This window comes from Thalassophryne amazonica, chromosome 4, assembly GCF_902500255.1.
Source record: "Thalassophryne amazonica chromosome 4, fThaAma1.1, whole genome shotgun sequence".
NCBI lineage: Eukaryota > Metazoa > Chordata > Actinopteri > Batrachoidiformes > Batrachoididae > Thalassophryne > Thalassophryne amazonica.
The window spans coordinates 134,343,161-134,357,377 of NC_047106.1; the positions used below are offsets into that span (position 1 = coordinate 134,343,161).

The window sequence follows — 14,217 nt, forward strand, 5'->3', positions numbered from 1 at the left end:
GTTTGTGAGACGCTGAGGACCGCGCCTGGGTTTGACACATCGTGCCTGTGAAGGAGGACGGGTGAGGGACACATGCTGTCAGCACACATCAGAGGTGATGATTGTCTGAATAAGTGTTAACAGTAATTTGGTATTTTGTTATGCAGTATATTTGAACATTGATGAGAATTGTGCAGCTCGCTTCTCACTGCCGTGGCGTACGGAATGATGATCCTCCACCTGTTGTGAGAAGCTGCTCATTTACATAAAGCTTAAATTCAGACCTGAATGTGTTGCTGATAGTGTGTGCCTTTGAAGGATATTTGTTGTAGCTGTTGACTTAACTCACCTTTTCCATCCTTCACAGAGTCAGTTTGTCATATCCACCTGGGGGGTGTTCGGCGGTGAGTCTGGGTCCAGAAGCGTCGGGCTTCGATCCATTTGGGCGCTGGAGAGCGTGCCGTCCTTCACCTTGCCAGACAAACCGCACATTTATGCTGTACACAATTATTGCACAGACGGGAAACAAACTTGTTTTGTTTTTGGAACCGCTTTCTGGTTATTTTAGCGCTGGGTTCAGTCAGATGCTGGTCGCGCTCCTCAACTCGCGTCTGCACATAACAATAAATAGGTTAACGTAGCACATCCACTCTGCTTGGACACACAACAAAACTGAAGTTAAGAGTTTTTTTTTTATTGCCATGTGCACAGTTAAAAACAAGCAGTTATACCACACAATGAAATTCTTACTCTCTTCATTCTCCTTCAAAAATGTACATGTCGAAAGTTCACACCAGATGATTTAAAATAAAGAAAATGCATTATAAAATAGACACTATTAGACTGAAGAATGTATAATATACACTATTTAAAGGATGTACATTTTAGAGGATGTGTGGATGTGCAGCTTATATAGTTTTGGCAATTTTGTGCAATATTGTGTAGTTTTAAGTAGCATTCCTGCTGTGCAGGAGTCGTAAGGTGCATGGATGCATAAATAGTGAACAGAGCTATTATAATAAATACTTCGAGTATGATAGTAAGAATCAAATCAAATCAATTTTATTTATATAGCGCCAAATCACAACAAACAGTCACCCCAAGGCACTTTATATTGTAAGGCAAAAGCCATACAATAATTACAGAAAAACCCCAACGGTCAAAACGACCCCCTATGAGCAAGCACTTGGCGACAGTGGGAAGGACAGTGAAATAACAGTCACTCAGGTGGTGGAGGGCTCAGTGTGTAAGAGAGTTATTGAGAAGCCTAATGGCCTGTGGATAGAAGCTATTCACCAGCCTAGTAGTCCTGGACTTTAGACTCCTGTCTGCCTCGTAGTAGGAGTGTGAAAAGTGAGTGTTGGGTTTGTGTACTATCCCTGATGAGGTTGTGTGTTCTACGTGGGACTCTGGTTTAAATGTCCTGCAGTGATGTCCTGCAGTGAGCAGAAGGCTACCCCAGAGATGTAGTGTGAGGTCTTTTATATTTTTAATTAATTTATATCAAGTTGTAGAGATTTACTTTCAGGTTGAGTCTAAGGAAGAAAAGTTTAGAAATTTTTATATTGAGAAGCCTGATTTACTTTTTGTATTTGAAATGCCATAAACAAATTAAAATGTGTGAAATACCAAGGGGCTGAATACTTTTGCAAGCCACTGCAACTAAGGCTTTTGTACAACAATCATTGCCACATAAATTCAGCATTATTTCGTCATAAATAATGGGTAATCAGAGCACCACAGCAGCACATCTGAGTCTGACTCTCTACACCCAAAGCGATCAAAGGGAATAATGTGATTATTAACCATCAGATGACAAAGTAAAACCTTAAATCATTCTAAACTCAGTTTTAAGCAGAAACGAGGTGATAATCGGGGAATTGCTGCTGATGCTCTGAAATGACGTAGGTGATGAAATAATGCTGAATTTATGTGGAAATGATTGTTGTACAAAAGCTACAGATATCTGTCGCTGAGGTAGATGTTGACTGTAGTGCATTTTTATGCACAAATGAGGTGATAATCAGTGAATTGCTGCTGACACTCCAAAATGCAATATGCACAGTGAAAGCAGGGCGGACCGATTTTTAGGGGGGACCATTCAGTCAGCGACACCAGCACCAATGGGCCTTGCTGTCTACATAGGACCTATCTCTTCTCTCTTCCTCTGCTTTAATCTGTGCAGGTTGTTCCCTACAAGAGCGTCATCAGTGGTGGTCTTCATGCTGGCCGGACCATCACCATCCAGGGGACCGTGCATCCCAGTGCCACCAGGTGCGGTTCACTAATTTTACTGCTGTATGTTACTGCCATAGCTGAAATGATACAACACATGTAAGGCTTTGTACTGAGGAATTTGTACTTCAAGTGCCTCTGGGAGTATATGAGGTCTGTCCAAAAAGTATCAGACCTTTTTATTTTTTGCGAAAACCATATGGATTTGAATCACGTGTGATTGCATCAGCCAAGCTTGAACCTTAGTGTGCATGCATGAGTTTTTTCATGCCTGTCGGTTGCGTCATTTGCCTGTGAGCAGGCTTTGTGTGAGCAGTGGTCCACCCCTCTCGTCGGATTTTTATTGCGAATAAATGTCTGAACAATTTGGAGCTTTGCTGCATCAAATTTTTCCAGAAACTGTGAGAGACCTCCAGCTGGACACCATTCGGAAAATTCAGATGGCTTTCAGCGACGATTTTATGGGGATTACACAGATTAAGGAGTGCTCCAGCCGGTTTAAAGACCGCCCTCTGCATCTGAGAGCGCGGCGCGCTCTGAGCGCCAATTGACAGGCTCAAACCCTGCTCAAACAACCAGATCATTTCCAATGTGAAGGCTTTGTTGATCCGGGACGTCATCTAACTTTCACAAAAAAGGCAGAAGGCGTAGAGATCAGCACTTTTTCGGCACATGCTACTGTTACAGGAGTTTTTTTTTCATGGAAAGACAAGCGGAGGATTGCGCTAGTCCTGTGCTAGTCAGACGACATACCGGATCAAGACAGCGTCCAGTTTAGAAATGAATGGCACATTCCACTGTTACAGGAGTTTTTGTCATGGAAAGAGGAGCGGAGGAACTCCCGCGCCATGAGCGGCGTGGTGGCGCAATCCTCTGCTTCTCTTTCCATGAAAAAAACTCCTGTAACAGTAGAATGTGCCGAAAAAGTGCTGATGTCCACGCCTTCTGCCTTTTTTGTGAAAGTTAGACGACGTCCCGGATCAACAAAGCCTTCACGTTGGAAATGATCTGGTTGTTTGAGTGGGGTTTGAGCCTGTCGATCGGCGCTCGGAGCGCGCCGCGCTCTCAGACGCTGTGGGCGGTCTTGAAACCGGCTGGAGCACTCCTTAATCTGTGTAATCCCCATAAAATCGTTGCTGAAAGCCATATGAATTTTCCGAATGGTGTCCAGCTGGAGGTCTCTCACAGTTTCTGGAAAAATTTGATACAGCAAAGCTCCAAATCGTTCAGACATTTATTCACAATAAAAATCCGACGAGAGGGGTGGACCACTGCTCACTCAAAGCCTGCTCACAGGCGAATGACGCAACCGACAGGCGTAAAAAAACTCACACATGCGCACGAAGGTTCAAGTTTGGCTGATGCAATCACACGTGATTCAAATCCATATGGTTTTTGCAAAAAAATAAAAAGGTACGATACTTTCTGGACAGACCTCGTACAGACAGGTATTTTGGGTTTACCTAACAATGATTGCATAATCCTTCTGGATTCCTGATTGTGCAGCAAACCCCCCTGGCTTGCCACATAATCTTTGTGCTGTCTAACACACACACACACACACACATACATATACAGTGAGGAAAATAAGTGTTTGAACACCCTGCGGTTTTGCAAGTTCTCCCAATTAGAAATCATGGAGGGGTCTGAAATTTTCATCTTAGGTGCATGTCCACTGTGAGAGACATAATCTAAAAAAAGAAATCCAGAAATCACAATGTATGATTTTTTTAATAATTTATTTGTATGATACTGTTGCAAATAAGTATTTGAACACCTGTGAAAATCAATGTTAATATTTGGTACAGTAGCCTTTGTTTGCAATTACAGAGGTCAAACGTTTCCTGTAGTTTTTCACCAGGTTTTCACACACTGCAGCAGGGATTTTGGTCGACTCCTCCATACAGATCTTATCTAGATCTTTCAGGTTTGGAGTTTCAGCTCCCTCCAAAGGTTTTCTATTGAGTTCAGGTCTGGAGACTGGCCAGGCCACTCCAGGACCTTGAAATGCTTCTTACAGAGCCCCTCCTTAGTTGCCCTGGCTGTGTGTTTGGGGTCTTTGTCATGCTGGAAGACCCAGCCATGACCCATCTTCAATACTCTTACTGAGGGAAGGAGGTTGTTTGCCAGAATCTCGCAATACATGGCCCCATCCATCCTCCCTTCAATACGGTGCAGTCGTCCTGTCCCCTTTGCAGAAGAGCACCCCCAGAGTATGATGTTTCCACCCCCATGCTTCACGGTTGGGATGGTTTTCTTGGGGTTGTTCTCATCCTCTAAACATGGTAAGTGGAGTTGATTCCAAAAAGCTCTATTCTGGTCTCATCTGACCACATGACCTTCTCCCATGCCTCCTCTGGATCATCCAGATGGTCACTGGTGAACTTCAAACGGGCCTGGACATGTGCTGGCTTGAGCAGGGGGACCTTGCTGCCCTGCAGTATTTTAAACCATGACACCCTTACGAAAAGAAAATATATTTACCAATATATTTTCTTTAATATATTGAAATATATTTCAATACATTATTACCTCCAATACATTATATATTGTAAATACATGGATTAATATATTGTTGATACATATATTACACACCATATATATTCACAAAATATATTGCAATATATTGTAAAATATACAAATGATTGCCGCTTTCCATATATTACAACATATTTAGCATGAATATATAATATATGTGTTTATATATCCCAAAATACACTCAACAAAAATATAAACGCAACACTTTTGGTTTTGCTCCCATTTTGTATGAGATGAACTCAAAGATCTAAAATGTTTTCCACATACACAATATCACCATTTCCCTCAAATATTGTTCACAAACCAGTCTAAATCTGTGATAGTGAGCACTTCTCCTTTGCTGAGATAATCCATCCCACCTCACAGGTGTGCCATATCAAGATGCTGATTAGACACCATGATTAGTGCACAGGTGTGCCTTAGACTGCCCACAATAAAAGGCCACTCTGAAAGGTGCAGTTTTATTACACAGCACAATGCCACAGATATCGCAAGATTTGAGGGAGCATGCAATTGGCATGCTGACACCAGGAATGTCAACCAGAGCTGTTGCTCGTGTATTGAATGTTCATTTCTCTACCATAAGCCGTCTCCAAAGGCGTTTCAGAGAATTTGGCAGTACATCCAACCAGCCTCACAACCGCAGACCACGTGTAACCATACCAGCCCAGGACCTCCACATCCAGCATGTTCACCTCCAAGATCGTCTGAGACCAGCCACTCGGACAGCTGCTGAAACAATCAGTTTGCATAACCAAAGAATTTCTGCACAAACTGTCAGAAACCGTCTCAGGGAAGCTCATCTGCATGCTCGTCGTCCTAATCGGGGTCTCGACCTGACTCCAGTTCGTCGTCGTAACCGACTTGAGTGGGCAAATGCTCACATTCGCTGGCGTTTGGCACGTTGGAGAGGTGTTCTCTTCACAGATGATGCCAAGGAGATGTGTTGCACTGCATGAGGCAAATGGTGGTCACACCAGATACTGACTGGTATCCCCCCCCAATAAAACAAAACTGCACCTTTCAGAGTGGCCTTTTATTGTGGGCAGTCTAAGGCACACCTGTGCACTAATCATGGTGTTTAATCAGCATCTTGATATGGCACACCTGTTAGGTGGGATGGATTATCTCAGTAAAGGAGAAGTGCTCACTATCACAGATTTAGACTGGTTTGTGAACAATATTTCAATCAATCAATCAATTTTTTTATATAGCGCCAAATCACAACAAACAGTTGCCCCAAGGCGCTTTATATTGTAAGGCAAGGCCATACAATAATTATGTAAAACCCCAACGGTCAAAATGACCCCCTGTGAGCAAGCACTTGGCTACAGTGGGAAGGAAAAACTCCCTTTTAACAGGAAGAAACCTCCAGCAGAACCAGGCTCAGGGAGGGGCAGTCTTCTGCTGGGACTGGTTGGGGCTGAGGGAGAGAACCAGGAAAAAGACATGCTGTGGAGGGGAGCAGAGATCGATCACTAATGATTAAATGCAGAGTGGTGCATACAGAGCAAAAAGAGAAAGAAACAGTGCATCATGGGAACCCCCCAGCAGTCTACGTCTATAGCAGCATAACTGCTATAGACGTCAGGGTCACCTGATCCAGCCCTAACTATAAGCTTTAGCAAAAAGGAAGGTTTTAAGCCTAATCTTAAAAGTAGAGAGGGTGTCTGTCTCCCTGATCTGAATTGGGAGCTGGTTCCACAGGAGAGGAGCCTGAAAGCTGAAGGCTCTGCCTCCCATTCTACTCTTACAAACCCTAGGAACTACAAGTAAGCCTGCAGTCTGAGAGCGAAGCGCTCTATTGGGGTGATATGGTACTACGAGGTCCCTAAGATAAGATGGGACCTGATTATTCAAAACCTTATAAGTAAGAAGAATTTTAAATTCTATTCTAGAATTAACAGGAAGCCAATGAAGAGAGGCCAGTATGGGTGAGATATGCTCTCTCCTTCTAGTCCCCGTCAGTACTCTAGCTGCAGCATTTTGAATTAACTGAAGGCTTTTTAGGGAACTTTTAGGACAACCTGATAATAATGAATTACAATAGTCCAGCCTAGAGGAAATAAATGCATGAATTAGTTTTTCAGCATCACTCTGAGACAAGACCTTTCTGATTTTAGAGATATTGCGTAAATGCAAAAAAGCAGTCCTACATATTTGTTTAATATGCGCTTTGAATGACATATCCTGATCAAAAATGACTCCAAGATTTCTCACAGTATTACTAGAGGTCAGGGTAATGCCATCCAGTGTAAGGATCTGGTTAGACACCATGTTTCTAAGATTTGTGGGGCCAAGTACAATAACTTCAGTTTTATCTGAGTTTAAAAGCAGGAAATTAGAGGTCATCCATGTCTTTATGTCTGTAAGACAATCCTGCAGTTTAGCTAATTGGTGTGTGTCCTCTGGCTTCATGGATAGATAAAGCTGGGTATCATCTGCGTAACAATGAAAATTTAAGCAATACCGTCTAATAATACTGCCTAAGGGAAGCATATATAAAGTGAATAAAATTGTTCCTAGCACAGAACCTTGTGGAACTCCATAATTAACTTTAGTCTGTGAAGAAGATTCCCCATTTACATGAACAAATTGTAATCTATTAGACAAATATGATTCAAACCACCGCAGCGCAATGCCTTTAATACCTATGGCATGCTCTAATCTCTGTAATAAAATTTTATGGTCAACAGTATCAAAAGCAGCACTGAGGTCTAACAGAACAAGCACAGAGATGAGTCCACTGTCCGAGGCCATAAGAAGATCATTTGTAACCTTCACTAATGCTGTTTCTGTACTATGATGAATTCTAAAACCTGACTGAAACTCTTCAAATAGACCATTCCTCTGCAGATGATCAGTTAGCTGTTTTACAACTACCCTTTCAAGAATTTTTGAGAGAAAAGGAAGGTTGGAGATTGGCCTATAATTAGCTAAGATAGCTGGGTCAAGTGATGGCTTTTTAAGTAATGGTTTAATTACTGCCACCTTAAAAGCCTGTGGTACATAGCCAACTAACAAAGATAGATTGATCATATTTAAGATCGAAGCATTAAATAATGGTAGGGCTTCCTTGAGCAGCCTGGTAGGAATGGGGTCTAATAAACATGTTGATGGTTTGGATGAAGTAACTAATGAAAATAACTCAGACAGAACAATCGGAGAGAAAGAGTCTAACCAAATACCGGCATCACTGAAAGCAGCCAAAGATAACGATACGTCTTTGGGATGGTTATGAGTAATTTTTTCTCTAATAGTTAAAATTTTGTTAGCAAAGAAAGTCATGAAGTCATTACTAGTTAAAGTTAATGGAATACTCAGCTCAATAGAGCTCTGACTCTTTGTCAGCCTGGCTACAGTGCTGAAAAGAAACCTGGGGTTGTTCTTATTTTCTTCAATTAGTGATGAGTAGAAAGATGTCCTAGCTTTACGGAGGGCTTTTTTATAGAGCAACAGACTCTTTTTCCAGGCTAAGTGAAGATCTTCTAAATGAGTGAGACGCCATTTCCTCTCCAACTTACGGGTTATCTGCTTTAAGCTACGAGTTTGTGAGTTATACCACGGAGTCAGACACTTCTGATTTAAAGCTCTCTTTTTCAGAGGAGCTACAGCATCCAAAGTTGTCTTCAATGAGGATGTAAAACTATTGACGAGATACTCTATCTCCCTTACAGAGTTTAGGTAGCTACTCTGCACTGTGTTGTTATATGGCATTAGAGAACATAAAGAAGGAATCATATCCTTAAACCTAGTTACAGCGCTTTCTGAAAGACTTCTAGTGTAATGAAACTTATTCCCTACTGCTGGGTAGTCCATCAGAGTAAATGTAAATGTTATTAAGAAATGATCAGACAGAAGGGAGTTTTCAGGGAATACTGTTAAGTCTTCTATTTCCATACCATAAGTCAGAACAAGATCTAAGATATGATTAAAGTGGTGGGTGGACTCATTTACTTTTTGAGCAAAGCCAATAGAGTCTAATAATAGATTAAATGCAGTGTTGAGGCTGTCATTCTCAGCATCTGTGTGGATGTTAAAATCGCCCACTATAATTATCTTATCTGAGCTAAGCACTAAATCAGACAAAAGGTCTGAAAATTCACAGAGAAACTCACAGTAACGACCAGGTGGACGATAGATAATAACAAATAAAACTGGTTTTTGGGACTTCCAATTTGGGTGGACAAGACTAAGAGACAAGCTTTCAAATGAATTAAAGCTCTGTCTGGGTTTTTGATTAATTAATAAGCTGGAATGGAAGATTGCTGCTAATCCTCCGCCCCGGCCCGTGCTACGAGCATTCTGACAGTTAGTGTGACTCGGGGTATTGACTCATTTAAACTAACATATTCATCCTGCTGTAACCAGGTTTCTGTTAGGCAGAATAAATCAATATGTTGATCAATTATTATATCATTTACCAACAGGGACTTAGAAGAGAGAGACCTAATGTTTAATAGACCACATTTAACTGTTTTAGTCTGTGGTGCAGTTGAAGGTGCTATATTATTTTTTCTTTTTGAATTTTATGCTTAAATAGATTTTTGCTGGTTATTGGTGGTCTGGGAGCAGGCACCGTCTCTACGGGGATGGGGTAATGAGGGGATGGCAGGGGGAGAGAAGCTGCAGAGAGGTGTGTAAGACTACAACTCTGCTTCCTGGTCCCAACCCTGGATAGTCACGGTTTGGAGGATTTAAGAAAATTGGCCAGATTTCTAGAAATGAGAGCTGCTCCATCCAAAGTGGGATGGATGCCGTCTCTCCTAACAAGACCAGGTTTTCCCCAGAAGCTTTGCCAATTATCTATGGAAATGGTGGAAATGGTGATATTGTGTATGTGGAAAAAGTTTTAGATCTTTGAGTTCATCTCATACAAAATGGGAGCAAAACCAAAAGTGTTGCGTTTATATTTTTGTTGAGTATATGTAATTTTATGTTTATAAATATCAGCCATCATGTATTGCAATTGATATGGGCAAATGTATTGGTATTTTATGTAAAAATATATTGTCACATATATGAGGGCTGTCCATAAAGTATAGGTCCTTTTTATTTTTTTCAAAAACTATATGGATTTCATTCATATGTTTTTACGTCAGACATGCTTGAACCCTCATGCGCATGCGTGAGTTTTTCCACGCCTGTCGGTGACGTCATTCGCCTGTGAGCACTCCTTGTGGGAGGAGTCGTCCAGCCCCTCGTCGGAATTCCTTTGTCTGAGAAGTTGCTGAGAGACTGGCGCTTTGTTTGATCAAAATTTTTTCTAAACCTGTGAGACACATCGAAGTGGACACGGTTCGAAAAATTAAGCTGGTTTTCGGTGAAAATTTTAACAGCTGATGAGAGATTTTGAGGTGATACTGTTGCTTTAAGGACTTCCCACGGTGCGAGACGTCGTGCAGCACTCTCAGGCGCCGTCGTCAGGCTGTTTCAAGCTGAAAACCTCCACATTTCAGACTCTATTGATCCAGGACATCGTGACAGAACAGAGAAGTTTCAGAAGAAGTCGGTTTCAGCATTTTATCCGGATATTCCACTGTTAAAGGAAATTTTTTTAATGAAAGACGTGCGGGCGGATTGCAGCGTCGGCTCGCAGCCGCCGCGACGCTCCGCCACAGGAAAAACACCTCTGTTGGAAGCCTTAAGGACAAGTTGGAACATGTCCAGCTGTTAAACAATTTCTCATATACTCACTCCACTGAAAGCCATCAAAAGCCACCTTGATTTTACAAATGTTATCAACACGGAGGTGTTTTTCCTGTGCCGCTGCACCGCGCCGGCTGCGTCCCGATGCGCGGACCTATCCGCACGTCTTTCACTAAGTCAGACAAAAGGTCTGAAAATTCACAGAGAAACTCACAGTAACGACCAGGTGGACGATAGATAATAACAAATAAAACTGGTTTTTGGGACTTCCAATTTGGATGGACAAGACTAAGAGTCAAGCTTTCAAATGAATTAAAGCTCTGTCTGGGTTTTTGATTAATTAATAAGCTGGAATGGAAGATTGCTGCTAATCCTCCGCCCTGGCCCGTGCTACGAGCATTCTGACAGTTAGTGTGACTCGGGGGTGTTGACTCATTTAAACTAACATATTCATCCTGCTGTAACCAGGTTTCTGTAAGGCAGAATAAATCAATATGTTGATCAATTATTATATCATTTACCAACAGGGACTTAGAAGAGAGAGACCTAATGTTTAATAGAACATTAGGAACAATTCCTCTGCTTTTCTTGGTTTTGCCTTAGAAACATCATTTTTGATGTCACCCTACAGGTTTTCTATTGGATTAAGGCCCAGGGATTGGGCTGGCCACTCCATAATGTTAATCTTGTTGGTCTGGAGCCAAGATGCTGCTCTCCTGCTGGTGTGTTTGGGGTTGTTATCTTATTGAAACACCCATTTCAAGGGCATTCCCTGTTCAGCATCACACCTCTATTCCACAGGGTGCTGTTCTTTTACAATTGGCCACAATCCAAAAAAAGGTGCAAAAAAAAAAAAAGGGAGGAAAAGGCTTACTGAGACTTGTCTCTTAACAAGTTGGCTTATAAAATACAGATCTGGCAATCTGCCCAAAAATGAAAGTAAGGAGCTGCGTCCTCAGCCAGAACCGTAACAAAGGCTGCTCTTGTTTTAGATTTTTTACCCCGATGGAGTATTTAATTTAATTTAATTTAATTAGCTTATAATGTGCCAAATCACAGCAAAAACCGTCTCAAGGCACCTTACATAAAACAAGTCAACATAAAATTGCTTAAATAATTAAAAATGAATAAAAAATTCAAATACATAAATAAAAACAGAAGTAAAAGAATAAAACTAATAAAAATCAAAACTATCCATAAGAAAGAGAATAAAAATAGGTTTTGAGTCTTGACCTAAAAATGTCCACAGACTCAGACTACCTCACGGTCGCAGGATGACTGTTCCACAGGGTGGGTGCACGATACGAAAGGCTCTTTGACCTGCTGACTTGTAGGTATGATCAAGTTTCACGATATACTCACTAGGAACGCCCCATTTAAAGGACAACTGAACATGATTGAAGCTGTTGAGACTACGAACACCCGGAAGTTAGCATGCACTTGCAACGATTTGGTGAATCAGGATGAAATTCTTCAACAGATCGAAAATTGGACCCCAAAACTGGTGCCTCAATATATTCCAAGTTTGTTCAAGATTGACAAAGATGGACCAAGTTACTTTGATGCTTCAAAATGTACCCCAATTTGTGGTTCGGGACGAAACGGAGAAAGAACAGTGCTTTGTGGAATAGCCCTATAAAGCACCATGACCTCTTCAAGAATTTTAACGTATTCAAACTGATCTATGATCCCTAATATGCGATAAAAAGGCCCGACACCATAGAATGAGAAACATCCACATATCAAGATAGTTGCTCCACCATGCTGCACTTCAGTGTCCTGTGGCTTGAATTCAGTTTTTGTTAGTCGTCTGACAAACTTTCTGCAGCCCCTACACCCAAAAACAACAATCTTGCTTTCATCAGTCCACAAAATGTTGCACTATTTCCCTTTAGGCCAGTCAGCATGTTCTTTGGCACATCGTAACCTCTTCAGCACGTGTCATTTTTTTCCAATGTCAGGAATTCATTCAGAAGGAGCTGCAATCAAGTACTGAGTGCACAAACGAACATATCTTTCAGAAGTTAGATGTTTCTGTTTTATAAATCCTTTTTTTAAAAAAAACTGATCTGCTGAAATACTCGATTTTGAGATAAACATTTTTGATTTTTTTTAAACAAAAGGCTGTAATTATCAAATAAAAAAATTACTGAAACGTTTCTGAAATACAGTTTCTGTATATTGAAACTAGAATTTTTTGCTCTCTGAAATACCTGACAAAAAAATTTAACTTTTTCACAATATTCAATTTTTTTTCAGACGCACCTGTGTGTGTGTGTGTGTGTGTGTGTGTGTGTGTGTGTGTGTGTGTGTGTGTGTGTGTGTGTGTGTTCTTATTATATACACACTATTATTATCATTAATATGCATATGTCGCAGACATGAACGAGCGATGCTCGTCAGCATCTCACCATGTCATTTAGGTCCTTCAGACTTTTTTTTTTTTGAGTAAATGCTTCAGGGAGCATTAGCATGGCAAAATCCTTTCAGCTTCTGGGGGGCTCTGCCCTCCGCCCAGACCTCCCCGCCTTTTTAAGCGTTTTTCTTTATTTGCCTCACATGCCTGGAAAAGCTCCTCGCCATCTAACCATGTCATTTAGGTCCTTCAGACTGTTTTTCTGGGAAATGGTTTTGGGGAGCATTAGCATGGCTAAATCCCTTCAGCTTCTGGGGCTTGGCTCCCCTCAAACCCCCTCCAACCAGGCCCTGTTAACACCCCACCATTTTAACTGTTCTAAACTTTAATGTGAATAAATTATTTTGCTGAAGAAGCAAGAAGGTCATATAAATCCAGCACACTTTTTCCAGTCTTATTTAGACTTAGACAATGAAATTGTAGAAAAGCACCTAACTCTCAAGTGCCATATGAAGAGTTCAGATGCAAAACCCAGTAAATTATTTATTTATTTATTTTTAATGAGAAAATGCAGTTGAAAATGGAGGTTTAAAGGAAACCATATTCGGAAATGCACAGATTTTCATCAAAAAATTAAATCAGTTTGTTCAAATTCTTTCATATTTTGCACACTGATGGCCCCTTGACAGCCAAGTACATGTTGGCCTCAACTAAAAATGTATGGTTTGGAGATACTGGGGTTTTGCATCTGAACTCTTCAAATGGTTTCTTAAAACTTTTTTTCTGTATAGTAATGAAAAATAAAAATTGTTGCACAAATGTATAACCAAGAGTCATAAAGCTCCTGGTGATATCATCATCTGGTACTAAAACCAGGAGCCCTGATTTTGCCTTCCATCTCAGGGTAGATGTACAAAAAAAAATGCAATATATCTAATTATGTTTGTTGATTTGTGATTGGAGGAGTGACGTAATGAGGTTAATATATGACTTTTTGCTGATTAACTATTGATATTGTTCTCTTGTGTGCAGATGCATGTTGAAGATCCTAGCTTTTTCTTGGTCTCAAGCATTTTGATTGGGGTCTTTACAATTGGCAGAGCCTATCTTGGTTCACAATAATGTGCAGGTGGAAGGCAAAATCTGGATCAGTGTTGTCAGTGCCAGATGATTTTGTCCTTGAAAGGGCAACAAACAACGTCCCAGGATTCCTTGACTCAAATGCAGTTGTTCCTGGTCTATAACAACGAATTGTCTCACCACTGCCTGTTGTAAGGCCTTAGCAACGATGGATTGTCCCTGCCCAAGCAAGACGTTACAGTTGTGACAGGGACATTTCCAATCGTCTTTCGATTGGTATGATGGGAACTAATTGTGGTTGACCTTCAAGAAATGGCGGGCCACAGTACTTTGGAAACTTAACCATAACGACATATGTTAAGGAATCTGGAGGCCTTGTT

General features: G+C 41.0%; 1 protein-coding gene across 2 annotated transcripts in view; it reads left to right on the plus strand.

The window, feature by feature from the left end:
• Positions 1-14,217, plus strand: part of LOC117508791 (galectin-9-like) — an 83,361-nt gene that overhangs the window by 33,523 nt on the left and 35,621 nt on the right. For both annotated transcript variants that reach the window (XM_034168621.1, XM_034168622.1), the window contains exon 6: positions 2,165-2,253. In XM_034168621.1, coding sequence (XP_034024512.1) covers positions 2,165-2,253 — 89 coding nt within the window. The remainder of the gene's footprint in view (positions 1-2,164; positions 2,254-14,217) is intronic.